Source organism: Ursus arctos, unplaced genomic scaffold, assembly GCF_023065955.2.
Source record: "Ursus arctos isolate Adak ecotype North America unplaced genomic scaffold, UrsArc2.0 scaffold_34, whole genome shotgun sequence".
In the NCBI taxonomy this organism is placed as follows: Eukaryota; Metazoa; Chordata; class Mammalia; order Carnivora; family Ursidae; genus Ursus; species Ursus arctos.
The window spans coordinates 3,176,014-3,203,278 of NW_026623030.1; the positions used below are offsets into that span (position 1 = coordinate 3,176,014).

General features: G+C 52.3%; 3 protein-coding genes across 4 annotated transcripts in view; 1 reads left to right on the plus strand and 2 right to left on the minus strand.

Annotated features, from left to right (window-relative positions):
- Positions 1–1,044: 1,044 nt before the first annotated feature.
- On the minus strand, positions 1,045–5,396 carry CCDC116 (coiled-coil domain containing 116). 2 transcript variants are annotated; one of them, XM_026487843.3, is made up of 4 exons: positions 5,136–5,390; positions 3,884–4,441; positions 3,152–3,763; positions 1,045–2,012 (listed from the first exon to the last, which is right to left on the minus strand). In XM_026487843.3, the coding sequence occupies exons 1-4, from the start codon at positions 5,211–5,213 to the stop codon at positions 1,230–1,232; spliced, it is 2,031 nt and encodes a 676-aa protein (XP_026343628.2). In that variant the 5' UTR covers positions 5,214–5,390; the 3' UTR covers positions 1,045–1,229. The 2 variants fall into 2 exon arrangements, with proteins under 2 accessions (XP_026343628.2, XP_057161743.1); XM_057305760.1 differs by having other exon boundaries at positions 1,045–3,763; positions 5,142–5,396.
- A 2,585-nt stretch (positions 5,397–7,981) lies between these two features.
- On the plus strand, positions 7,982–14,878 carry YDJC (YdjC chitooligosaccharide deacetylase homolog). Its single transcript, XM_026487845.4, has 5 exons — positions 7,982–8,185; positions 8,275–8,434; positions 8,650–8,749; positions 8,849–9,026; positions 9,193–14,878. The coding sequence occupies exons 1-5, from the start codon at positions 8,022–8,024 to the stop codon at positions 9,566–9,568; spliced, it is 978 nt and encodes a 325-aa protein (XP_026343630.1). The 5' UTR covers positions 7,982–8,021; the 3' UTR covers positions 9,569–14,878.
- The window catches only part of UBE2L3 (ubiquitin conjugating enzyme E2 L3), a 53,749-nt gene continuing 39,487 nt past the window's right edge, over positions 13,004–27,265 (minus strand). Inside the window, exons 3-4 of the mRNA XM_026487846.4 lie at positions 20,403–20,589; positions 13,004–15,539 (exon numbers count right to left, since the gene is read on the minus strand). Of these exons, the coding sequence (XP_026343631.1) occupies positions 15,385–15,539; positions 20,403–20,589 (342 nt within the window). The 3' untranslated portion in view covers positions 13,004–15,384. The remainder of the gene's footprint in view (positions 15,540–20,402; positions 20,590–27,265) is intronic.

A 27,265-nucleotide genomic window follows, 5' to 3' on the forward strand; every position in this document is an offset into this window, starting at 1 on the left:
GGCTCTGTGCTCTTTTCCCCTGGAGGACTTGGCAGAGAGCCCTGCAAAGCTGGTGGGTATCGTGCCAGCTGCTGTGTGTCAGAGCCCTTAGGGCTCCCCTCCAGGCTCTTCCCTACAGACAGGATTTCTTGCCTCTCTAGAGAGGGGTTGGAAGATGGCTGCTCTGCACTGTCCACTTGTCTTTAGCAATCAGTGCAAACTGCACCAGAATCTCTCAGTCTATCTTGGGGCGCCTGGCAGGCTCAGTTGGAAGAGTATGCAACTCTTGATCTCGGGGTTGTGAGTTCAAGCCCTATGTTAGGTGTAGAGATTACTAAAAATAAATAAACTTAAAAAAATCTCTCAGTCCAGCCCAATTACAAGCTCCTGGGGGGAAAAAACTGACCGCCCTAGCTTGGAACAGGGATGCGTCAAAGGGGCTAATCGACTATGGCCAAGTGGTGTGGCAAGAAAGTACCAAAACATTGTGAGCCCACACTACGGTGGTGGAAGCAGTGGGTGGCCTCAGGGAATGGGCCTTATGAGCTGAGCATATGCCCTAAAAGATCCTTGCCACAAGAGCTTTCTGGAAAAATGGGTCCCTGACCCACCCATCTTGGGGTCCTGGTCGCACAGCTTGCCAGACTGGCAGCCCCCATGGGACCTAGCTTGGACCCTCCAGATTCGGGAGTTGGAGCTGGGAAATACAAATAAGAAAGACAGGGGGCATCAGGAAAGGCCGGCTGCATGGTTTCTCGAGAGGAACAGGAGGGTACGGCATGTCAGAGGGAGCCGGTTGCTGCCCTTCCCTCTGGAAGCAGGAACCGCGACGCATAGGGGCCGTTAGGGAAAGGGGCCATGAGTCCTAAGAGGCTGGAAGAGCCAGGAAGGTGCACACTGGAGCGGAGAAGAGCCGCGAGCAGATTCTTGTGTTCAAGCAGAGCGTGTGCGGTCAGGGGGTCAGGGCATTGCAGCTGTCGTGAAGGCCTGTCCGAGGTGTTACGCCAGGGCAGGTGCTCAGGCCTGCAGAGGCAGGGCTGCAATCGCCGGTCGAGAAAACTGTGCTCCATCAATACAAGCTTTATTTCTCCTGTTGGCTCCCCTGACAGGCCAGCAGAGCTCCTCGTGGGCATCCAGCCGACACTGGCCTCTGCTCGGGGCAGGGACCGGCTGGGGATGGGGGGCAGCAGTCCATTGGAGCAAGAGGAGGGGCAGGGAATCAAGCGCTGGGTGCAGCTTCCCCGGGGGCCTCACAGAGGGTCGCTGGGGCCCACGTTTGTGGAGTGGCTGACCTCTACCTCCGCTCGAGGCTCGGGGGAGCTCTGGGACGTGCCACTGTCCCCTAAGAAGTCATCGTCCTCGTCCTCTTCCTCATCGCTCTGACTGTCCGCGTCTACTACTTCCTGACACTGATGAGAGCCCATGTCTGTGCCGGAGAACACTGCGGGCTTGGGCTCTTGCTGGCTTGCGGGCTCCCGCTCCTCGGCTGTAGTGCCCTCCCGAGCCGGGAGCAGCTGAGAGTCTGGCAACTCACTGTTGAGGCTGGACTCTGTGGCCTCACTCTGATCCCCTTGGGTGGCCGGCTCCAGCAGCGTGGAGGGGGACTCCGTGCTGCTCTGGGGCGCCCTGTGGTGGGGGGCCCTGCGGTGGGCAGTGCCGTGGTGGGAGCTACGCTGGGAGGCAGAGTCATGCTGGGATGCTTGTCTGGACAGCTGCCGGGCCCACTCGGCCTCCTCCAGCCTGCGCAGCAGGCAGCTCCAGTCGATCTTTGAAGACAGGCAGATGCGGGAGCCCTTCACCTTCTTGAAGCCCAGGAAGAGGTCCATGAGCGTCTCGGTGACAGGGAAGGAGATGAAGCCCAGCTGCTTGGAGAGATTCTTCTCAAACTTGTACTTGTAGACGAGCAAGGACACGACCTGCTCCACCAAGTAGTTGACGAGCTCCTCGTACAAGGGGTTGGAGATGTGGGACACGCTGGACTTGGAGGAGATGGAGGGTAGTGGCTTCTTCCTCGTGAACTTGTAATTGGGGCTCTGTGCAACAGCCGGGGAGGGAAAGGGAGACATGTCATGCCACTCCTGATGCCTTCGGATGCCCCTCACGCCCAGAGCACCCTCCGCATCACCCACACAGATGCCACGCTTGTCGTCGCCCTCGCGGTCCTGCCTTGCCACATCTGCTATGCCGTCTCAGTCAACCGCTGAGCACACGTCCTGCATGCCGGCCGCACCCTCCCACTTACCACACTGGCCTCACACAGGCCACACCTGGCAGGCCTGAGGCAAGGCTGGTGATGTCAGTCATGGTGTCAGCCAAACTGGAGCCTGGGTAACCTGGGGTTCTCCCCCAGGCCAGGTTCAGAGGAAGGAAGCCTGCCTGGGCCTTGATCGGTGAGATGAGGGTCAGGGGCTATGCCGGGAATCTACCAGGGTGCAGCCACCTACCTACGTCTCCTCCATACCCTTCCTGAGTAACTCGCTCTCAGCAGACACACTGGAGAGTCCTGTCCAAGGTTGGAAGCAGACGAAGCTGGACCTAGGATGCAGGGCCCCGCTCTGGCTGAGGCTGCTGTCCACAAGGGACAGGATGCTGCCCACAGAGAAGGACCTCTGAGATTCACTTGTAAACATTACAAAAATGCCCAGGATAAAAAATAGGCTTTATTCATCTTTGACCACACCTGGCAGTAGCTAGGCCAGGATTTCTGCTCCCCATCAGCTTGTCGCTTGCTCAGGTGGTTCCACTGCTCAGGGCAAGATACCTGTGACAGTGGGTGCTAAGGGTGGTAGCTGAAAGAGCCTTTCCCATGCAAACCTTTCCCTAAGCCCCCTAGCTCCACCCTTGAGGTCATCTCTGGATACAGTGAAACAGGAGATGGGGAGAAGCTTCTTACAGAGGAGGCAAGTGGGAGGTGATGGGAGAAGCCAGGGCAGGGGGAGGTGAGAGGAGGAGCTATTCCCCAGATGGTGGACGGGGTCTGGCTGGAGGACCCTTCCACCACGATCCCAGGGGCAGGCAGAGTGATGTGCAGGCTCTGCCAGGGATGGGCCTTCTGGCTCGAGCTCAAGGGCCCAGAAGAAGGTATGGGTGATCTCTGTACTTCAGGGTCCTGGTCAGGAGTCTCCTGCCTGTGGTGGGGTGAGGGAACCTTGGGTTCTTCTGTGGGTGTCACCTCGATCCTGCATCTGGTGGCCACTTGGGCCCTAGACACAGGGGAACCACCTTCCTTGGGCTTGGCCTGTCCTCTGCCCTTGGCGCTCTTTCTTTGAATCATCTTGGAGCTGGAGACTTGGGTGGGAAGCACATCGTAGGGTTCCTCCCCATCGGTGGGTGTGGCTGGCTTGGAGCCTGGCGTGGAGTCAGAATTGGGCTCTGTTGCAGGCTCCCATTCTGATGGGAAGAGAGGGCAGCCATCATGGCGGCGGGCGCCACTGAGCTTGTCCACAGCCTGGCGGACCACACTCTGAAGGGCGGGGAAGAGGTGGTGCTCAGCCAGAAAGTCCAGGGTCTGATGGGGCTCACGGAATGAACAGTAGCCAGGCAGGTCAAAGGACGCTGGCTGGCTCAACAATGACTTGATCTCCTTATCAAACTCTTGCTTGAGGAAGGTCAGTTCCTCTTCTCCAGGCCTGGGCTCTGATGTTTGGGGTGTGCCTGTGCTTGAGTCCAGCAGGCCCGAGAACCAGGACAGAGGTGGCTCCTGGGTCCACTGGCTGCTGGCCTGGCTGCCCAGCGAGTCCCACAGCAGGGAGTCCCTCCGGAAGCAGGACTGACCCAGGCCTTTCTGCAGAGAGAGGGGGGTTTTCAGGGGCATTCAAAAGCAGCCAAGCCAGCGCTAACCCTGGCCCTGAGCTCTGGACTGTGGTCCATCCCACCCACCCTGGGCCATGGCCCTAGATCTCACCCCTCTGTTCTCCAGCTTCAGCAGCCGTTTGAGGTTCTTCTCCAGCAAAAGTCTATCCCTCATGGGTGGCAGTGAGCCCTTGCCATGGATGCCCAGGTCACTGTGCCGGTTGGGGGAGCCCAGCCAGCCAGCTGTGAAGCTGCTATGGGAGTCGGACATGGAGCTGGAGGAGGATGGGTAGTTGTTGGGGCATCCAGTGCAGAGGCTGGGCCGGGCCCGGTGCCGGTGCACGGTACTGAGGCTGGGCCGGGCACGCACCCGCCGCCCACCCCTCGGCACCTCTATGGGGTCCTGCACCTCCACCAGTGGAACCCCAGCCTCTGTCTTCATAGTGGTCATGCGCTCCGTTGCCTCTTCCACCACCGTCTGTAGGCTGTCTAGCACCTGACCCTCGACGAGGAAATCCAAGAAGGTACCAAAGGGCCGAGGGTCCCTTGGGTTTCGTCGGTGGCCACGGAGCCCTAAGCTCTCTGTGGGAGTGTACCTCGATGGTGGGTGTGGCATGTGGCCCAACTTGGAGGCTTGCCTCATTTCCGGGAACAGTGGCTTCTTAGGCGGCTGCACCAGAGCAGACAGGCATGTCACAGAAGGCAGGGATGTTCCACAGGGGTAGGGGGTCCCTGAGGGTCCTCCTAGGGTGCCAGGAGCTGAGTGGGAGTGGGCAGTGGAAGGAAGTGTGTTTTGGAGTCAGAAAGTTCCTGGATTTGGACGCTGGCTCTGCCACTGCAGGCTGTGACACCATGGGCACGATGGTCCCTCTTGAGGCCCAATTTCTTCTTCTGCAAATTAGGGATCACTTTTGGGTCACCCTGATGCTTCCCTGACACATACATTTCATATATACAAGATGTGGCCAGGGAGTCTGAAAGCCCACTTCTGCCCTCATACAGGGCAGGAATGGGCAATCACAAACCTCTCTGAGTCCTACGTGGGCTTCTCTGTACTTTGAGCAGACCAGCCGTCTCCACTATACAGACCACCTGTAGTCCTGACCCTTGGGCTCTGAGTAGACTCCATGCTCCCACTCAGGTCCCAATCTACCAAGCTCCTCCAGAGCTGCTAGAGGTCAGGGGACACAGTGAATGAAGTCAAGGGTGACTAAGGCCCAGCAGAAGGTCAGAGGAGTGGTCAAGGTGATATGGATGTCACTAGGAGGCTCAGAGATGAGGTCAATAGGCACTGAGAAAGGGCTGTGATGTGGGATGTTGGGGAACATTTGGGGGATCTTGGGAGTCAGGGCCCTGCCCGACACACTTACCCAGGCCATGTAGGTGGTGTGGCCAGCCTCGTCGTCTGCCAAGTATCCGGAATGGTGGCGGCAGCTGGTCATGGTGAGGGTGGACGGGCTGGCTATCCTCCTCCTCTCTCTCTGGTTCCGCAGCGCAGCCACGGATTCCTCTCTGCGCCGGCAGGGAGATGGCGTGAGGGTCTCCCTAGTCCTCCATGAATCCAATTCTCCCTTCGTCTGTCAGCCACTGCGTCAGCGGTCCCGGGGTCCGCGGGTCCCTCCTCCCCTCACCCCACGTCCTTCACGCTTCGGGCCCTTCCTCTGCTCGGCGTCCCCTGGGCGTCTGCGCACCGTCGGTGTCCAGAGTCGTCGGGGGTGGGGTCCCCAAGGACGTCCGCATGCTGTCTCCGACCATCTCTGGGCCTGAGTGTGTCCGACCCTCCCTCCTCCTAGACCCAAAACTCCCTGGCCTCTGCCCCTGGCCCAGAGCCGACCTGCTCACCAGAGTCCGCGCCTCGCACGGTGCAGGTCAATGTAGTCTGCGCCCTCTTCAGGGCGGCGACACCAAGTTCTGGAGTCTCCCCGACCTGCCAGGCTTGCTCATTTACATGCTACATCCTGATTGGGCCTCAATGCCTTCCAGCTCCCCCGGAACAATGACTGGGGGCGGGACCCAGGCTGGCCCCTCCCCCGCTTCTCTATCTTTGCCCCGCCCACACTCGCTGTGGGAGCTGGGTGTGGGGGGGTGTCAATGGATGCATCTGACTGCTCCCCCAAGCCAGGAGAAGTCCCAAGACTTGGCTCCGGTCCGCGCTCCGAACCTGAGGGGAGCCCTAAAGGGTCAAAGCCACAGCCTCCTCTGTTGACACAAGCACTTGCCTCGACTCGACCTCTGGTCGCTGCGTTGTCCTGGGCCTCCTGCTCTCTGACTGCTCCCTTCTAGGGTTCTCCCCTTGCCCAGTGTGGACGACCACAGTGTGGGGGGGGTGTCTTCAGCCCCCTCCCCTCTGTGGTGTCCCTGAGAGCAGTGGTAAGAGTCCCAGTTCTAAGACACAGACCAGCTTCAATTCCTAGCTCTGCTGTTTCCTGCCAGTGTGACTCGACTTCTCTGATCATCTGCTCCTCCTCTGTAAATAGTTGAGCATCCTTCCATATGGGAGTATGGAGATTAAATCAAATCTGCGGACAACACACCTGGCACTCCAGTAAGAGCCCTGTGTATCTTTCTCTCTTTTCCCTCCTTACCCCTCGGCCCAGCAAACTCCTCCTAATGTTCCTCCCAGGTGTCACCTCCTCTGAAGAAGCCTTCCCAGAAGGCCAGCCACCCCAAACAGAATTAACAAAAACCCCATTCCGACTCTGCCACTTGTATTGCCACTTGTCTACCAGATGGTGCTCCTTGGGGGTAGGAACTGAGGCACTCTCCCCTAATCTCTAGTATTTCTAATACCAGTAGGTGCTGAATAAATGTCAATTTCCTCTTTCCAATCTGCTTGCCATCAGGGCCTCTGGCTTTCCAGGATCAGCTTTCCAGGGGAGAAAGATAGTTGAAGTCCAACAATTCAATAATCACGACTGAACACAACAATCCTTATGCCAGGAGCTTGATGAAGAGCCCTGTGCGGCCTCTGATCTGTACAACATCCCACCAGGAGCATATGATTTGTTATGCTCAAGCTCAGCTCTGCCCTCTTTGCCCCCAACCCAGGGGAGAGTTAGGGGCTAGACAACCAGAGTAGGCCCAGAGCTTTGGAGGCCAGTCCCAGCTCCACTACTTCTGGCAGGGCCACGCTGGGCAAGAAGACACTTCCCCCCTCTGAGCATTAGTTTCCTCATCTGTAAAACAGGAATGACATTACCAGCTTCACGGGCTGGACACAAACGCTGCACTTTCCATTGGGAACATCAAAGCAGACACATCACAATGAAAACTCTCTCAACCATGGTGACTATTTGTATAGCCATCAGTAAGGAAAGTTTTTGTGGACTACAGAGGGGGGAAAAAATGAGATTATGAATGTAAACGTTGTAGCCTGGCACAGAGCTCGAGTTGTGGAATCGGGACTAATGCTTCCTCAAACAAAGCCATTGGTATACATGCTTTCTTTTTCTTTTCTTTTCTTTCCTTTCCTTTTTCTTTTTTGTATACATGTTTTCTTACTTAGAACTTTTATTTTCAGAAAGAGAAAGAACGAACGAAAGAAAGAAAAAGCCTCTTCCTAGAAAAAAATCACCAAATAGGAAATTTGAAAAAGTTGATAGACTATCAAAAAATGAAACGTTACAAGAATGAGATAACATTGATGTGATCATTATCGTCTCAAAACAACACAAAAACTTTGGGGTGGGGGAGTAAAGGAATCGGGTTTATTTGCTTAGAAAAATACTGAAAGGGCACTACCCAGAAAGTTAACAGTGGTGAGCTTAGGGAAAGGTAAGAGAAAATTTTTTTTCCATTTTTTCCCTCTATTTTTCGTATTTCTTTTAAAGATTTTATTTATTTGAGAGAGCACAAGCAGGCAGGAGGGGCAGAGGGAGAAGCCGACTCCAGGGTGAGCAGGGACTCCCACCCCGGGCTGGATCCCAGGGCCCTGAGACTATGACCTAAGCCGAAGGCAGACGCTTAAACGACTGAGCCACCCAGGTACCCCTGTATTTTTCATACTAATATTTTTGCAGTTACTGAAAGTCCCGCGTTACAATAAATCCAGCTATGGTTTGTTAGGGCGAGCGCACTGTGCGGCGGGCGGGAGATCGTTGCAGGCCCACACCGGGACCGGTAGGTGGCGAGAACAAAGACTAAGTGCAGCCGCGCCGGGGCGTGCGCGTCGGGGCGGAGCCTCGGACTGCGTCTAGGGGTGGGGCCTGGATGCAGTCCTCCCGAGCCCTGAGCAGTCCGCGGAAGCATCCATGGCCCGAGCGCGCGTGCGGCTGGTGGTCACCGCAGACGACTTTGGTTACTGCCCGCGGCGCGATGAAGGCATCGTAGAGGCCTTCCTGGCGGGGGCTGTGACCAGTGTATCCCTGCTGGTCAACGGCGCAGCCGCAGAGAGCGCGGCGGAGCTGGCCGGCAGGTGAGTGGCGCCACCCTACAGGGTCCGGGCGGGCTTGGGGAGCCGCCGCTCCGTGGCCGTCAGTGCTCCCGCTCGCGCTCCGCCTGCAGGCACCAAATCCCCACGGGCCTCCACGCCAACCTATCCGAGGGCCGCCCCGTGGGCCCGGCCCGCCACGGCGCCTCGTCGCTGCTCAGCCCCGAAGGCTTCTTCCTCGGCAAGATGGGATTTCGAGAGGCGGTGGCGGCCGGAGACGTAGCCTTGCCCCAGGTGCGGAGGTGGCGACTGCAGGAAGAGGCTCGCGTTGACCCCCAAGGCTCGTCCCGAGGGTACCGTGAAGCCATTTAGGGGCAGGGGCAGGGGCAGGAGAGCGCGATAGATGCTTTCCTGGTTCAAACTGGAGCAGTCACGCAGAGACACCTGGAGGGAGTCCTCCTAGGTAGCTGCTCCCAGACATTCAAGGTGCCTTGTCGTCCTCTCTCCAGGTGCGGGAAGAGCTGGAGGCCCAGCTGATACGCTTCCGGGAATTACTGGGCGGGGACCCCACGCATGTGGACGGGCACCAACACGTGCACGTGCTCCCAGGTTGGGGCGGGGGGCGTTGTTCCCTGGCGAGGGGGCTGGGGGTGAGAGGTGGTCCCAGATAGTAGGACGTGCTACTTCCTGACTCCTCCCCGCCTGCAGGCGTGTGCCAGGTGTTCGCAGAGACGCTGCAGGCCAACGGGGTGAGCTACACACGTTTGCCGGTGGAGCGCGGGTTGGGCGGCTGCGCGTGGCTCGAGGCCCCCGCGCGTGCCTTCGCCTGTGCGGTGGAGCACGACGCCCGGGCAGCCGTGGGCCCCTTCTCCCGCTACGGCCTACGGTGAGGCCCTCCGCCCCTGTCCCGCCGATATCCCAGTGGGTCCTGCCGGCGGTTCACCTGACACCTATGCCGTTCCCCAGGCGTCCACTGACGTCGTCCCCACCCACCCCAGCCCTGCCCATCACAGACCTGCTGGTCCTTGCCGCTGATGCCCCTACATCCACAGGTGGACGGATGCCTTCGTGGGCCTGAGCACATGCGGTCGGCACATGTCTGCTCACCGCGTAACTGGAGCACTAGCGCGGGCCCTGGAAGGCATACCCACGGGCCGCGCCCTGACAGCCGAGCTGATGGCACACCCTGGCTACCCGAGTGTGCCTCCCGCGGGGGGCTGCGGGGAGGGCCCCGATGCCTTTTCCTGCTCTTGGGAGCGGCTGCATGAACTGCGTATCCTCACCGCGCCCACACTTCGGGCCCGGCTTGCACAGGACGGAGTGCAGCTCTGCACACTTCACGACCTAGACTCCAAGAGGCCTGGGGAAGGGGTCCTTGGAGAAGCCACTCTGGAAACATTCCTGGAGCCCTCCCCACCATGCCCCTGACAGCCAGCCAAGCATAAATGTCCTTTAGTGCACAGAAAGGGGGCCAGTGTCAAGCCCTGGGACAGCCTGGAACCAGGCCGAGAGCGGGGGCCCAGTAACATACTTCCCTGGGTGAGCCCCTGTCACCTCTGTGTCCAGGTCCTCATGGCTCAGAATGGCAGCCAGAGCTTTGGCCAACCCATCTTGGCTGCAGGCATGTAGGCCCTGTGACAACTGAGCCTGGGGCCTGCCAAAGCATCTTCCTTGTTCAGATGTAGTAGAGAGAGAGATCACTGTATTAATAAAAGATATGTCTTGTAAATGTGGGTGGTTTTTAAACTGTGCCCAGAAAACATTCACAGACACAAGACAGGGCAAAAGCAACTCCTTCAGGGCCCAAACCAGGTCATTATAACAGAATAGATATGCAAAACATACTCCAAGTTCTAGTTTTGTTCATGCTTAAGTTTATTATTTTGGGGGGAGGGAGGTTGGGAGAAGAATGTCTCACCAGGCTACTTTTTGGAAGGTAATATCATCTCAAATTTTATTTCAAAAGTCACCTGTTTTGTTGTTGTTGTTTCACGGGGCTTGAACTCACTCACAACTCTGAGATAGAGACCTCAGCTGAGATCAAGAGTTGGAAGCCTAGCTGACTGAGCCACCTGGGCACCCCAAAAGTCACCTGTTCTCAACAGGCATCCCTTTGCCATCCTGGAGGCAGATGTAAGCAGGTCCTGCAAGCCTATTTAAATTTTTCCAGGAGGAACAGTCTTCTTTGGAAATGGGATCCAGGAGTCCTCACCAGACCTGGTGATGTGTGCATGCCCTGTCAACTGGGGCTCATGTGCCTTGGATCAAGGAGATGCAGGGAGCAGATGGGGAAGGTGGCAGGCAGGGAGTTCTTGGGAACACAGAGTCCTGCCCCACTCTGGAGTGTGGAGAGGCAAATGGAACAATGATCCTTCCGGTCTCATTTAATCTCACATAATCGGCTATGTGCAGGGACCGATATCCCCATTTTACAGACCAAGAAGTAGAAGTGGCAGATCAGGGCTTTGGAGCCACCTGTTCATTTATTCACCATGCACTGTGTCAGGCAAGGAATCAGGTGCCCAAAGAGCCCTCTCCGCCTTGGCAGTCCTGAGGTATGGATAGCTTTCTGAAGCTTCCAGCTGCCCCCATCCTACAGCTCTACCCCCTTGACTGTGGCTTCAGCCCACCCTTTTCTGGCTCCATCTTTCACAATAACCTTCCCTTGACCATGATTCTTTCAGCAACGAGCCCTTTCCTCCTCCCTTTCCTCCCTGGCTATAAACTGGAATCACTTAGTCCCTCCTAGTGCCTTGCCCTCACCTCCTTGCCTCAGCCCAGTGGGGTCTGGCCACACTCCTGCAGCTGCTGGCTGGAGCCGGTAGAGGTGGCCTGAAGGTAGCCTGTTGGCACAGAGGCACCTCCTCTGAGGGGGGAAGGGGGTTCTATTTCGAGAGGAGGAGGCACCTGGCTGTGTGGCTGTGAGGCTCAGGACGGAGGTGTAGGTAGTCAGGAGAGTCTTGGGGTCTGCACAGACGCAAGACGAAGCTGTGGAGTGGGCTCCTGTTGCTCAGGGAGGGAGAGAGGGGTGAGCAGAGCTGAGGGCCCAGGTCAGCCCTAGGGACCATGAGCATGTAACAGTGGAGAGGAGGGGGGGCATGGCCAGACTGGTAGAATAATCTGGAGACCGAGGTCCACTTCACAAGGGGAGGGAAAGTGAGAAGGCAGAAGGCTGCAGGCAGCACAGGGCCCATTGCCGAGCTGGTCACTAGCACCCCACTGGGGAGATGGGGGTATTCCTTATGTCAAACCTGCTGTGCACTGGGTGGTTTAGGCAAGGGGTTTACTCTTCTCCACCCATTCATCAGTCAGGAACAGAAGGTCTGCTCTGGGCCAGGCCAGGCCTGGGTGCCGGGACAGCCCAGCCTGCAAGAAGCTCACAGTCTGTCAGGAACACAAAGTGTGGGGGGCAAAAGGGGCTTCCTAACCAAGCCAGGCCTGCTCGGAGAACGCTCTCTGGAAGAAGTGACTTCTTTCTCTGGGCCTCAGTTCTGGCCTCCGCCTGCTGTTGGGCAGTGCTCTCCGCTCTGATCCTCTGAGGCATGTGTGGTGCCCCTAGGAGCCCTCCTGCAAGATTATGTTCCAATCACCCAGGAAACAGCTATTGAGCAAGCACTGCCTGAGCCAGACCACCTTCAGCTCTGCTCCTTCTCCAGCTGGTGCCATCCCCCCCGCCCCCCGTGCTGCACGAGGGAAGCAGGGAGAGGAGGAAGAGCCAGCACAGACAGGGCAGGAAGAACCAAGACCAGCTCTGGCTTTGCCTTCAACTGGGTCAGGTGGCTGCCCTGACAGGCTGGGACACAGAGGTGCTGCCAACTGAAGCAAGAGAGTGGGGCTGAGAGGCCGCCAGCCTGTGGACTGCGCAGTGAGGAAGTCCTGGGGCCCTTGCCAGAGGAAGCTTCAGGAAGCCAGGGGCGGACAGAAGCCAGGCTGCAGTGGGCACCAGAGCGATAGAGTAGATGAGTTATTTTGAGCTGAACAATTAATGCAAGAGCGAGGAAGGCAAGAAAATGGTGGCTCCAGAGTTCAGAAAGTTGAGAGAAGGTCCTGTAGGGCTCTGGATTTGGGAGGGGTCGGGCTCCAAGGGACCTGAGTGGTGGACTATAATAGGCTCTGGAGCCAGGCTGTAAAAACCCAGGCCTGGTTTCCTTGGCTATCACGAACCTCAGTCTCTTCCTCTGTAAAAATAGGGATAATGGTGTCCATGGGGTTGTCCTGAGAATCAACGGAGGATGAAGTGCTAGAACACGGCAGAGTACCCTGCTGATGATCCAAGGACCGGCTCCCTGCTTCCTGGTAAAATGACGTCCCAGGAAGGTTCCTCCAGGACACCTGCAGACCCATCTGACAGGGCAGGTCTGATCTCCACTGGGGAAATAAAAAAAATAAGCATCATGGCCCCGTGCTGAGTCAATACTGCAACAGGACACTGGGACTTGGAGGCAGGTTTCTGGCTGGAACCATTCAAGGAACTGGCCTAGCCCTACCCTCAGGCACACCCTCCTTAGTTCGGCCGCCCTTCTCAGGACCTCAGTCTGCTCCTCCGCTAAATGTGGATGGTATCACTCTCTTGGGACTGACAAGTGGACTGAAATGAGGCCTCTACACAGAGGCCACTGTCCGCTCCCCTGACACCCAAGGTGCCCCTTGGCAGGCCCTGATGGTCTGGATCTCCAGTCTTTTCTGCTACCCTCCTGGGAAGGCTGCACCTCTGTGCACCTCTTTTGAAAAAGCTGGGCGTGGGGAGAGAGGAGCAGGCAGAAGAGCGAGCCTGGGCTTTGGCCAGCCCTCCCCCATCTACAAGAACACAGGCCCTGGCTCTGCCCACTCCCAGGAAGGAAGAAACCCACAAGACCAAACCAGTGTCGGAGAGCATTTTTATTAAGGGCAGCAGAACGGGATCGCAGCATCTTAGAAAGCCTATTCTCCGCCGTGGGTGTGGCGGGGAGGGGCAGGGCGGAGGGGGAGGACCCAGCGCACTCCGAGGAACCCGGCGGGTGTGAATTCCTGAGTGGGCTTGGATCGGCGGGGGCTGCTCCACAGCTCTCCCCTTCTCCAGAGGACCCAACTGTTGGGTTGTGGAGCAGCCAGGGCTGCCCGCCAGCGTGCTCAAAGCCCGTCCCGGGGACAAACCGCCTAGGCCTGAGGGAGGGACCACCCACTGCCTCGCTCTCCCAGGGCCAGGCCTCTGAGGGGGCAAACCATGCGCTGCCATGCCAGAGCTGAGAGTCCCCGAGGGGCTGCCGGCTTTGACAAAGGTATCCTCCCATGATGAGCAAACGCTGGTAGAGATATGAAGCAACGGGACAGTTTCCAAGAATGGCAATCTTTCGGGGTTCAGAGAAGCAACGAGAACAAATGGTGGCTTATTTGTATAGCTTCTGACAGAATTTGGCGTTTTATTACAAATCTGCGTGTGAGTGAAATAAAGTCCATCATCACCTTTCTGCTAATGAAGAGACAGATACGGAAACACTGGCCCGGCGCTCTTGCGTTCCTGGCACACGGGGGTCTCCAGAACCCGCCCCGGGCGTACCGAGGACTAAAGAAGCCGAGTTCATTGACACACCGCAGGGGCCACGCACCTGGGCAACTAAACAACATGATGCTGCCTAACCGACCATCACACCCACCTCTGCGCAGGTGAGACCACCTTACAGGTCCGCAAGCCCCGGAAAGATCCCAAGTTAGACAGCTAAACACAGAAAGCAGTTTCTTTACGTCATCTTCTCCACAGGATCTAGTTCCCCCTGAGAACCAAGAAGGGCAGCCACCAGGGTCAGAAGAGGAGTTGGTGACACACGGCGTTTGGACCATCAGCTTCCTCTGGGTGTCAGTGACACGCATTCTCGATTTCAGGGGCAGTCCCACTTGCTTTGAAAAGACATTAACATTCAAATCCTTACAAGTTCATCTGATGATCAATTCTAAGGTCAATTTTTATTTCTACAAAAAAAGGCAGTCAAAACAATATAAAACACATGTAAAGGATATTACTGAGTGAGCTTCACGTGGAGCTTGACTCTGCAAAGGCTGTGAGTCCAGAGGGAGAGGGAAGGCCGTCTTGTTCCTGGGCTGGCCGGCTGCTCCGAAGGAAGGGGCCAGCAGGGCGCCAGCAACCCCAGCCTGCTGCTGGCTATAGCCAAGTCCCGCCAATTGCAACCCCGCAAAGGGTCAAACCGTGCCGAGGGAGGGTCGCAGTGGGGCTGCGCTGCACTGAGGAGCTGGGAGAGCGAGCTCCGTGGCACATTCAGACGGAGCTCGGTGAACAGGTGAGCGTGGAATTTCCCATGGACATTCTGGCTTTAGCGTTGTCTGCGATGACCGGCACGTCTTCTACAGTGGCTGCAGGGGGGAGCATCAGCCTTTGGCCTCAGGAGCTTCTCTGGCGAGAAATTCCTCACACAAGTACACAGCGTCCTCTGGTTGGCAGGCCCTCCCCTGGGGTTGCCATAGACCTGGGTTTCCCCAAGCAGGCCAGGCCAGGCTGAAGTTCAATCACGCACGAGGACATCAGGGTTTGCCCATTTAATCAATGTTGTTGTGGTAACACCGGCCAGATTTTTACGTAAGAACTGGGCCTCCCTTTTCATGGCTGGTTTTTTTGTTTTTGTTATTTGTTTGTTGTTTTTGGTGGTGAGGGGGAGGTGGTGGGGTGGTGAGTGGTGGTTTGCTTGTTTTTAATTTTTTTTTTTAAGGAGGTTGTTATAAATTGGAGCCAGGAGAATTTGAACCAACTCCCACACAGGGTAGTGCAACATGGGAGTAGAGAAGCCACCAGAACTGCCAGGAGCAGTCTCTTCTCCTTTACGGAGGAGATAGCCCTGGGTCTGGGGGAAGTGAATGAGTGAAAAATAAACCAAATGCAAGAAAGTGGGAGTTGCAAGGGCAGGGGAAGAAAGGGAACTGCAACCTTTTTTTTCCCCCTTAACCTTAAGGGCTAAATGTAAATTGAAGGTTTTGGATCAATTTGGACAAGAAAAGAAACACCATTCTTTTAAAGTAGATTGAAGCAGTGATTTTTAAAACAAAGAAAGCAGAACTAGAACATCTTAAATTTTTAATCCTTTCTTTACAGGTTACCTAGACCACTTTTGATTAAGAAAACTGTAGAAAGTTAGTATCTGCCACAAGCAAACGCCAGGTGGTGGCACGTGTCAATTTTCCACAGAGTCCTGTTTTGCGGGGTGTCTTCACTGCTCGGGGTCTCCGCTCACACTCGCTGGAATCGGTCGCGGCAGAGTTTAGTCCACAGGTCGCTTCTCCCCGTATTTCTTTGTAAACTCTTCAGCGTTCTTACAGAATTTTTTACGGTCCTTAGAGTATTCTTCAGCTAGGTCAGCCCGAAGTGGGTGCTCGGGCTGGGGGTCGTTCACCAGTGCTATGAGGGACTGGATTACTGCCAAGAAAAGGACCAGGCACCGCTGGTTAGAACAGTCTCAGAAAGGGCAACTTCTGACTGCAACACTGATTTACGTCAAGGTGCTCTTACGATAAAGTGGCTTCCCATTTACACAAAATTCTAACCATCAGGGCGCAACCCATCTTTCCCCTGTCGTTGGGAGAAAAGTGCTGGGCCACAAGATGCTAACAGCGGGTAGCTGTTCAGAGTGACACCTCCACCTCCTCCAGGAACCTTCCTGAACTGACATCTTCGGGAACCCCCAGTCACTCTCCCTCCCCCTTCTCCGGAACTCTGGAGATCTCGGGCCTAGCACGGACACCCCCTCACATACATATACACACACCTGGACACACAGGTGGAGCTTCTCCAGGGTAGGGACTGGGTGACGTGTCCCATCACTACGATCGGTTCAGGGGGGTCTGGTGTAGGCATGGTGTAAATGCATAATGAGCCCACTCCACAAGACCCCTAGGAGCTTCTGATCTAGCTGAGAAGGGTTCACTTGACACCCTGTCGGAACTGCTGGAAGGTAGATAGCCCTCAGCAGTGTTACGCTCTCAATTCCAGAAGAAGAAATCACACCAACTGCTTGGGGTGGGCTCCACAATGCTCTCCCAAAGTACAGTAAGTCCTAGATGGACTGGAAGGCCAGCCCTGGGATGGGAGGGCCACAGAGAATGGAAGTTGGGAAAGGGAGATTGAGGGGGAAGCATGGAAGGTCCAGGAACCCCAGGCCACACCTCAGAAGTGGGGTGCACGCAGCCACTTTGCGTTCTCACACACGCTTCTCTTCACCTAGCCCTGATTAGGACCAGCAGCCCCAGAATGCTGCGTTCCTTCCCACTGCCATGCTCCCAGCAAAAAGGCATCTCTCCTCTGGATTACATATGCCACGGATTTCTTTGCTGGGGACCATGTCTTTCACCCCAGCATAACAAGTTATGGATTAAATGCTAATGCTGGCTGAGCCAGGCACAAAGGCCTAACCAGCCACGAGCTCTACTTTGAGTGGGAGGAACAGCACAAAGTACTCCTGACCAGGCATCCAAAGACCACCTGCCTTCACCTCTGCCTATCAGCGCTACCAGGTGAGACGGGGCAACTGAGGGCTTCTGTGACCATGGTGGACACAGGCGAGAGGGGGTGGCCCATGCAGGGCTGACGGGGTCCAGGATGAGTAGGGAGGAGGGGCTGGCGGGCAAGGAGGGTGGACTGTGCAGAGCAAGCAGGAGTGCAGGGCCTGGAAGCATCTCTGGAGGCTGAGGCAGTTTCTAATCCAATCTCCATACCACCCTCAGGGGCAGGCATTACTAACCTCACACCTAGAAATATCTCTAAGAGGAAGCAAGCCCTGGAAGTATATTTTTGTCTGTTTATTCAAGATCTGTCCCTTTGATTCTTGTGTAACAGCACAAATGATAATAGAGCTATTCTGTTTGTTCCTATTTCCCCAACTGCCACCACTGGTATTCCACTGTTTGCCATATATGCACACATAGCCCAAATGATTATTTACCTAATATATTCCTCTAATCACCTCATTTTTTAAAATGTAAGTACTTTTTTTAAAGAAAAAGTAAATGTTCCTAACTGCCATGGAAAATCACTTTCACTTGGCATCAACAGAAGGCATGCATCAACACACATTAAAAAGAGCACCTAAGGCCCCCTCCCGTCCAGCCAGGGAAGCAACCACAGTGGGACACACTCTTCCTGAGGACACCTTTCACAGCTTCTCTCAGACACTACCCCAGCTCGTGGGCCATGCCCTATTTCAGCAAGCTCCCAGAGTCTCCACCCCGTGCTCAGCCGTGAGACTGTGCCATGTCCCCCTGTTGTTCTTGACTTCAGGTTGGAAACCTGCACCACATGTGACTCAGTGCATGAACATGGCTTCCTGTCTTCTGCTGATTAGAAACTGTTCTATAGCAAACCTGCTGCTTCATTAGCTGTCAGGAACCTCAAGGGGCTCTTGCCTGGATGAGCGCCTTGGGCGTGTGGGGGGCACTGAGAGGTTTTCAAGGTTTCTTGCTCACCCTCTGTGACGGGTACTCAGGCTCTCTGCTTTTCACTACGCTCATCTTAATACCTAATGTATCAGTACGGAACCATCTGTTCATTACTAAGGCTGGCTTTTCAAAAGATAATCACTTTGCAAGTTTGCTGTATCTATTTAATTCTTTTCTGGGAACGTGCTTTTGCTTATTTGATCAAGTCGAAATATTTTCCAATTTATATAGTAGTTCTGACGAGTACTTCATTCTTTCTCTGTTCCTTTGGGTGCATTTCTGGCTCCTCAGCTAAACTGTAATAAAATCCAGCTGAGCTTAGCTTGCTTTGCTAGGGAGGACACTGACAGCTACGACTGCTTTTCAGACTACAACTGTGGCCCCATCCCAGCATTTTCACACATAAAGCAGCGCACTCGTTACATTTTACAAATGGTCTAGCCCTGGCTTTTTAAAAATCTCTTCCTTGACCCAAATGTTCCTCAGAGGTATTTTATTTCCCCTCCAAAATGTAAGAGTTTAAAAACATTATCAAATTTTACCTCCCACTCTCAACATATAGGATCAGAGAATAAAGGGTATAAAGGCTATAAAATTTCCTCAGTTTTGTTCTTACAGTTTCTTTGTAAGAGGGGATGTAAATAATATCCTTGATTCAACCCCCCACCCCCTTTCAAGGAGATCCAGGGGCTCCATTCTCAGAATAAAATGTGAATGGTAACCCCCCCAATCCTGAAGGCGTGCAATGCTAAGCAGCCTTCACAGAATGTGCTATAAAATCTAATTAGTCTTCTGCTGTTTATTATTATTTCTTGAGTCCTCATTCTAAATTTTATCTACTTAAGATAATAATGTACGGGGGACTGAAACATTCAGTTGAGGAATTATCTGATTTTCCTCTTTATGTAATTTTGTTGCTGTTGTTTGGTACATATAGAGTCCGTATCAGGCTGGGTTTGTTACTAACTAGTTCATATGGCAAATTTTACTCGACCACCAAACTAAGCCCTTGCTCTGTCGCTGAGACATCTACTAGAAACGAGATACACTGCTGAACAAAACTGTCTTCAAGTTCTTTTTTTCTGGTATTATAATTGCCAACTCTACTACCTCTCTGTTTGATATAGTTTTGTTTTGTTTTTTTACTTTACTCCTGGTATTTTCGCTCAATTTTTAATGCTTCCCTACTCCCTAATTAAAAGTTGAGATATTAAAAAAAATTGAGATACAAAAAAAGAAAAACTCTTAAAAGTATACAAGTAGGTTGTTTTTAGTAGACACACAAAACTGTGTGATACCACCATTTCACTCCAGAACATTTTCATCATTCCAAAACCAACACCCACTCTCACAGTCACTTCCTAATCCCCTCATCCCAGCCCCCACAAACACTACTCTGTGCTCTCTCTGTAGATCTGCCTATTCTGGACATTCCATGTACAGTCGATCCTAGGTTTTTCTGCAGCAGTTATGTACTCTAACGTTGCCATGAATGCTGAATTACATAGAGATACTGAGCCATGAGTGACCAGCTAAGAACCACCCAGTTGAGCCCAGCCAACCTACAGAACGAGAAATGCCAAATTCTTATTTTAAGCCGTGAAGTTTTGAGGTGGTTTGTAATATAGTAACAGAAAGCAGAAGCAAGGGAACTCGGCAGCAAGTGCCAGGAGGCTTGATGTACGCGAGGAGCTAGGAAGTGGTACAGGAAAAAAACCCAAGGACGTGCACTTAAGAACATACTTCGTCAAGCTTTTGTAAGTATCAGCTTGTACATGACCGAATGCCATGTCCACTGGCGGTCTTTCTATTCTGACTCAACACTGAAGCCCACTCCTTTCTACTACTCAGCTGTGAAACCTGATGGACACCTTTCACGGCAATTATTTCAAATGAGAAGGCTCGACTTCCCGTGCAAAAGGTTTTCAACTCCATCTTCCAGGGGTTCCACTCAAAAATGACTATATCGGTCCCTGAAAAACTACCTGTGGCCTCGCAAATTCCAGCCTCATCCACTCCCTTTAATCTGAAAAGACCATACAGTGGTTCAGGTAGCTACACATCAGAAAGCCACTAAAAATATAGGATTAAGAGCTCAAAAGAAAGTTCTGGAGTTAACAAATAAAAACCGGACACAGTCTGTAACAAAATCTAGACACTTCCACGGGACAAGAGGAAGGCTACCCATAATAGCGAATCAAGAACCTTTCCCAGAAAGATAAGCACATGTACGCTCACACAGAGGCACCCGGACACGTGGCCACATCCAATTACGAGTCATTCCAGGCCCGCTGAAGCCAACCTTGTGCTTTCATCAGGGCACACAGCCCGTGACCACGCCCCCTCCCACCCCACCCCACCCCCTCTGAGCCACTGGCATTGTGCTGCCCGCCACGTGGCTTTGCTTTACACGCTTCTTTTAGACTGGCAGGACCTCCCTTCCTCCTTGAAGTCTGAGTTCATGTGCTAACTGATGTATGAGGCCACCTTAAACACCACTCGCCCCTTCTCACTCAGAGCGGCCCTGCAATCCTTCACAAAAACTTGCAGGGACGGTGCCCACACCTCTTCACTGCACAGGCAGCCAATGCTGGGCTGGTGTCTCTACGTGTGTCTCCACCAGTCGGGAGCACAGGAGGGCCTCCTCCAATGCCTACGCAGGTCAACAGTTTAGCTGAGATGTGCCCCGCCCATGAGGAACGGCAGGAGCTCAGCAGCACCTCTGTGTGCACTGGAGTTGGTCAGGTAAGATTTCTCTGGACTCTGTGAGACATGGCATTAGAAGGGACTGAAGAGCCACTGCCCCACGGCAGCACCATCCGAGGAAGGCACAAGAAGCATGCCTTACCTTGGTCGGTTTTGGTTGCTGGCTTCCAGTTTTCAGCACTAATTACTGGCAGGCAGACCTGCCCCTTTTCATCGATGTTTGGGTGATAGATCTTTGTTTTAAATGTGATCTTCGGTGGTTTGAATGGGTACTCTGCTGGAAAGTTGATTTCGATTCTGAAGGCCCCCTTATCATATGGAGGGTTGTCCTGCAGGGAACGAGAAAAGATCAAAATGAACACGCTACAGCTCGAAACCTGTCGTTGAGACAGAACTGCTCTGTTTACTTCAAGAATTAATTTATTTCAAACAGTACACCCACTGAAGCCTTGTCACCTGGAGGGCAACCAACAATCGATCAGTATTTCTAGAGCAAGATGTCTGCTAAGTTCCCGAAAGCTCTGAGACTGATGGTGTTGTCTCTTTATCTTTGTATCCTTAACAGGCTTTGTTTAAGTAGTTTTAGGTTTACAGCAACACCAAGAGGGAAGTACAGGTACCCCTCACTTTCCAAAAGTTCAAGGGCCTATGGGTAGTAAGGAGGGCACGTAGTGCATGGTACACTGGGTGTTATACGCAAATAATGAGTCATGGAACACTACATCAGAAACTAAGGATATACTGTATGGTGACTAACATAATAAAAAATTATTATAAAAAAACCCAAAAAACCAACAAAAGTTCGAGGGCCGCCATTTCACTTTCACAAAAGACCTACATTAGTACCTGTTTTGCTAGCCAACAGAAAGAAAGCTGAAGGGGATTTTCACTTTTACCAAAAAAGGCAAAAAAGTGAAAACAGCACAGTGTTTTGCTGCAATCCTTTACAGAGGCAGCGCACACCAGGAGCAGCCAGAGAGGTGGCGCCGCCCAGCGCCTTCCCCGGGAACTACACGCAGCATCTCGGTGGGAAGCCTCCAGAGCTCTGAACTGCGTCTGTGAGCACCTGGCTCTATCTTCATTTACTTTGTGTTATGTTAGCAAGATGTGTCCTAAAGTATCAGACAAGCCTAAGAGAGGTTATTTTTGGGGTCTGGGAACGCTAAACAGTTTTTCCATGCAAATTAATGGTAACTAACTGCTTCTTTGCTTTACACCATTTTGGCTTACACAAGGTTTCCTAGGAATGCTCTACTTCTGTTTGTGTGGTTTTTAAGATTTTATTCTTATGTAACCCCTTCCCCCAATGTGGGGCTCAAACTCACAACCCCAAGATCAGGGGTCGCAGGCTCCACTGACTGACCCAGCCAGGCGCCCTGGAATGCCCTACTTTTGGATAGCAGGGGAAAGCTAAGCTGGGTTCCTGTATGTCCCCTCTTCCACACATACAGCCTCCCCCACTATCCACGTCCCTCACAGAGTGGGTCGTTTGTTACAATCAATGAACCTACACTGACACCTCATTATCACCCACAGTCCAGTTACATTAGGGTTCACTCTTAGTATCGTGCATTTTATGGTTTTGGTATGGTATCCTACGTTAAGAGTTAGAATCCTACAGTATATATAGCCTTTACAGATGGCTTCTTTCACTTAGTAATATGCATTTAAGGTTCTGCCATGTTTTTTCATGGCACAATAGCTCATTTCTTCTTAGCACTGAATATTTCATTGTCTGGATTTAGCACCACTTATTTATCCATTCATCCACTGAAGGACATCTTGGTTGCTTCCGAGTTTGCCAACTATGAATAAAGCTGCCTTACACATCTGTGTGCAGGTTTTTGTGTGGACACTCCCAACTCCTCTGGAGAAATACCAAGGAACATGACTCCTGGATTGTAGGTTAAGAGTATGTTTAGGGTTTTTTGTTTTCAAGACTTATTTATTTTTAAAGATTTTATTTATTTATTTGTCTGAGAGAGCGCGCCCGAGTGAGCACAAGCCAGGGAAGCCGCAGGCAGGGGGAGAAGCAGGCTAATGTGGGGCTTGATCCCCGGACCTTGGGACCTGAGCCAAAGGCAGACGCTTAACCGACTGAGCCACCCAGGTACCCTGGTCTTTGTGTTTTAGATTGCTGCCATTCTAATAGGTGTGTAGTGGTATCTTGTTATTTTAATTTGCAATTCCCTAATGACAATATGATGTTGATAATTTCACATGCTTATTTGCCATCTATATATTTATCTTCCTTGGTGAGATATCTGTTCTGATTTTTTGCCCATTTTATTAATTTTTGGAAGATTTTATTTATTTATTTGAGAGAGAGAGAGAGAGAGATAGAGAGAGAGAGAGAGAACCTGAGCAGGGGGAGGGGCAGAGGGAGAAGCAGACTCCCTGCTGAGCAGGGAGCCTGACCTGGGATCGGGATCCCAGGACCCGGGGATCAGGACCCAAGCCAAAGGCAGGCACTAAATGACTGAACCACTCAAGCACCCCTTTTTTGTCCATTTTAAAATGAGACTCCTAGGGCGCCTGGGTTGCTCAGTTGGTTAAGCAACTGCCTTCGGCTCAGGTCATGATCCCAGGGTCCTGAGATCGAGTCCCATGTCAGACTTCCTGCTCAGCAGGGAGCCTGCCTCAGCAGGGAGCCTGCTTCTCCTCCCCCTGCTGTTTCTCCTGCTCTCTATCAAATAAATAATTAAAATCTTTAAAAATAAATTTAAAAAATTTTTAAATATAAAAAAAATTAAATGAGACTCTTGGGGTGCCTGGGTGGCTCAATTGGTTAAGAGTCTGCCTTCAGCTCAGGTTATGATCCCAGGGTCCTGCGATGGAGTCCCACATCAGGCTTCCCGCTCGGCCGAAAGTTTGCTCCTCCCTCTCCCTCTGCTTCTTCATCTCCTTCTGCCCCTCCTCCAGCTTGTGCTCTCTTGCTCACTCTCTCTCTCTCTAATAAAATCTTAAAAAAATAATAATAATAAAAAATAAAATCAGTCTCTTTCCTTATTATTGAGTTTTAAGAGTTTTTTGTATATTTTTGGGTAACAGCCCTTTATCAGATAGGTCTTTTGCAAATATCTCACCTTTTTTGAAAACAGAGAGAGTTGGGGGCGCCTAGGTGGTGCAGCTGATTAAATGTCCAACTCTTGGTTTTTAGCTCAGGTCATGATCTCAGGGTCATAAGACTGAGTTCCCCGTCAGGCTCCACCCTCAGCACAGAGTCTCCTGGAGATTCTCTCTCTCTCCCTCCCTCCCTAAAATAAATAAATCTTTAAAAATAATAAATCTAAAAAGATTTTTTTAAAAAAGAAAATATGAAGAGTCACACCAGGGGTAAAGTCTGTGTGCCTCTGAGAGATGACCCAAGATAAAGGGCCCAGCCTCTCCCCACCCTTTGTCTACCTTTGGGAAGTTGACCAACCCCTTCACTATTGCCTTTTCCTAGTACTCTGGTTCTCCTGCTGTATCACACACAACCCAAAGAAAGCAGGGGCCTCTGAGGCCAGGTAAAATGAGGGAAGGCTGAGCGGTAAGAGAGCTCTGCCAGGCAGAGAAGACTGAAGGCTAGGATGGTGGGGCCTGGAAGGGGCAATCTGGGGCAAGACAAGAGGCTGGGAGCCCAGTGTGGCTGAGAGGCTGCATGGGGTCTTCCTGAGGAAAAGCTGGGGCCACGTTTAGGGCTCTAAACTCCCCTCTGAGCAGTGGGATACCCTGTCAGAAGATTAATCTGTGGGGAAGCTTGTGAGGAAGTTGGGAGACTCAGGGTCTGGAAAAAGGTGGAGATTTTGGCAAACAGTCCAGGCCGGGTGCCTCTGTGGGGAGAGAGCCCTGCACACACCTGGGAAAGGTTAGAAGACAGGGCTGGAAAATCATTTTTATCCCAACAAAACCTTCCCTAATCCCTTCTTCAGGAACACAGAATTCTCTAGAATACTGTCCAGAAGTTAAAGTGGCAGCAGACCCCTCCCAGGCCTTGTCGTGGGTGTCCACTCGGAGTCACTCACTACCAAGGACAGCTCAACCCACTGTTACAAACATACAAATTTGTACAAATTACAAATGGGGGAACTCAGAGAAGATTGCTTTTGGTTTTGATTTTTGGTTTTTAGGGGTTTTGTTTTGTTTTTGCTTTTGGTCTTTAAGAGAAACTTCAATTTTCTAAGTAAAAATCATGTTCACTTACACGACTTGAGGCATGTAAAAAGAGCTTTCCTGTACAACTTTGTTTGGCTGGTCATATCTGCCAGATGTATTCATTCATTACCGTAGACTGATCAACCACCCCCAGGCCCCACCTGATGCGGGGCCCTGTGCTAGGAGCTGGGAGACAAGAATGAGCCGGTTCCAGCTGGCATTGCTAACCTCAGCTCTGCCTCCTGTTCTCTGGACGAGCTTGGGACATTCCCGAACGGCTGTGAAATGGGAGTGTAACTGCAGTCTGAACTGATGAGGAGGCTCGAGCACATACAATCCAACGTGCCTGGCAGCAGGGCAAAAAGCTGAAGAAAAGCAGCTCTGTTGCTACCAGAAGCAGGACAGGCTGAGCCTCTCACCACTACCCAAGGAACACGGCTAAGCTCACCTTAACTTCTCTGAGCCTCTGTCCTTGTCCGGGGCTCTGGGGATGACCAAAGGAGTGGCTTGGGTGTGTGCCAATCACACAGACTGTCCACCTGTCCCAGTGATTTTTGCTGAAGAAGGTGTGCAAAAATTAAAACACAGGATACACCTTCTAAATAGAGGCCTAAAGCACCACATGCGAATTTTTGACATTTCAGAGCTAAACTTATTCTGTGGAAGATAGCTCAGAAACTACAAGGGACCGTAATGAGAAAACATGTTTGTAGCTCATATTACTGTGTCAAGGAATGTTTTTAGATGTAAAATGAATTTCTTCTGATAATTTTACATGCTCTCAATTAATGAACAGACTTCAAGTTTTACTTCTCTCTCTTGAAGACTCTACAGGTGATTAGCCAAACACGTATCCACTCTCCCTTTATGTAAGTGACTGGTTTTAAAGTGTTTGTTTATTTTATAAATAGTATGGTTGAGGAGAAAAGGAAAAAGTAAAATAACTTTAGTACTGCTTTTGTGCTAACAATCCACTTCTCTGCATTTGCCTCTAGTCACGATACACATGCATGTAAAGAAGATTCGACCACTCTTGACCAAGGACTTATTTATTACCTGCTATCTGCTTTTCTGTCTTATCTCCAATTCCCCTCCCCCAACAGCAACCTCAGGCAGAGGCTGTCATCACCCACATCTGGAAACAAGACAGGCGAGATGGAAGTTGAGCAATCAGCCGAAGGACCTAAACTCAGACGTCCTCTCCTGTAACACGACTCCCTGCACGTGCAGGAATCCATCTGGGCCCATCCTCGTCACCTCTGTGGGACTGCGGGCCGGGGAACGATGAGAATGTGCTACTGCTCACGCTGCTCGCTGTGCCGTGAGTCACTGTCTGTCTGTACGGGAAGTCTCGCGTCTCCTGCCGACATGGCTACCCTGTGAGCTTGCGAGTAGGGTAAAAACTTCAGATCCGTGCAAGGCACAAGGCCGTTCTGTGGCAACTAAGACCAAGAGGAAGCTCCTCCACATGTGGCACCAAACCACCTGGGGCCTTTTACCTGTGTGTCCTACTCCCAACCCTGGGGCCAAACCTAATCTCTCCTTCCCCAGGGAACCCTTTAGGAGTCTCAAGACTCCATTGCATTTCATGTCTTCCCTTCCTTGAGCGAAGACCGACTCCTTCAATTATCCACTGAAGTCGCAATTTGCGTCACCACAGTGACTGCTTTCTCTGTGATGCAGTGAGGACACCACACAGCTCTCTGGCAGGGAGAGGAAGTCAGGCCAACCCCCCACTCCCTGACACGGATCGGTGCCACTCGGCATGTCCCCACAGCGAGTGCACAGCTAACTGTCCGACACCACATGCAGGACTCGTGGCTGACTTGACGTGAACAGGAAGATCCTGGTTTCGATCTAATGAACACGCTGTCCTTTCAAGTGTCAGACAGACTAAAGGCTCTGTGCATTGCATCCACTTCTGTCCACTCTGGTGACGGCCCCTCAGCAGCATCCTTTCCCTATGCTTCACCTGGCAAGTTAACAAAGCCCGAGATTCACTACCACTAGGATGCCAAGCCCGGACCTGCCCTGCTGGCTGCCTGTCCCCCAGAGTTGAGCTGTTTTGTTAAGGGGAGCCTTCTATGCTCTCAAGCCTTCAGGGTCCACTCTAGAATCTTGTCAAAAGCAGAGACAAGCTCACGGTTCTTCTGAACACAGACGATGCCTTCTTACCCTTTGTAAATTGTCAAGTATTTATTATTTCATATCTATTCTGAAAGTACGCTTTCTGGTTGCCTGAATCACAAAATCTGCTTGACCAGTAGGCTCATTTTGCGCTAATCCTGCTTTCTGAGGAGGAGTCGTTTGTACTATTTCCAACAGTTTGGTCTGTAGGGCCGTTCACAGTATAGGTCTTTGTCAGTGAAGACCCAATGTTACAGAATTCCATCATATTAAAAGTATTAGTGCGAGTATTTTTATTTATTTTTTAAGATTTTATTTATTTATTCGACAGAGATAGAGACAGCCAGCGAGAGAGGGAACACAAGCAGGGGGAGTGGGAGAGGAAGAGGCAGGCTCATAGCAGAGGAGCCTGATGTGGGGCTCGATCCCAGAATGCCGGGATCACGCCCTGAGCCGAAGGCAGACGCTTAACCGCTGTGCCACCCAGGCGCCCCGAGTGCGAGTATTTTTAGAACTGGTTTGCCTGTCTCTCGTGACCAAATTACCCTGTGAATTGTATCTAAATTTAAAAATCACAATCATCATGAACTGAATTCAATAAGGAACTTCCTTTCCTCTGAATTCATACATACCTCTCAGACACAATCCACTCTCCCCCCAAGAATGGAAGCAGCTAACATTTGTACCCAAAAAAGTGTATTAAACATTCCATCCCCCAGGATAACAGCCGCTAGTCCCCTG

Coding starts and splice junctions, on each gene's coding strand:
- CCDC116 (XM_026487843.3), bottom strand. CDS start 5,213: ATGACCAGCTGCCGCCACCATTCCGGATACTTGGCAGACGACGAGGCT. Junction 4,442..5,135: donor CCTACATGGCCTGGGTAAGT/GTGTCGGGCAGG, acceptor GCTCTGGTGCAG/CCGCCTAAGAAGCCACTGTT. Junction 3,764..3,883: donor TGAAGCTGGAGAACAGAGGG/GTGAGATCTAGG, acceptor CTCTCTCTGCAG/AAAGGCCTGGGTCAGTCCTG.
- YDJC (XM_026487845.4), top strand. CDS start 8,022: ATGGCCCGAGCGCGCGTGCGGCTGGTGGTCACCGCAGACGACTTTGGT. Junction 8,186..8,274: donor GCGGCGGAGCTGGCCGGCAG/GTGAGTGGCGCC, acceptor CTCCGCCTGCAG/GCACCAAATCCCCACGGGCC. Junction 9,027..9,192: donor TTCTCCCGCTACGGCCTACG/GTGAGGCCCTCC, acceptor CTACATCCACAG/GTGGACGGATGCCTTCGTGG.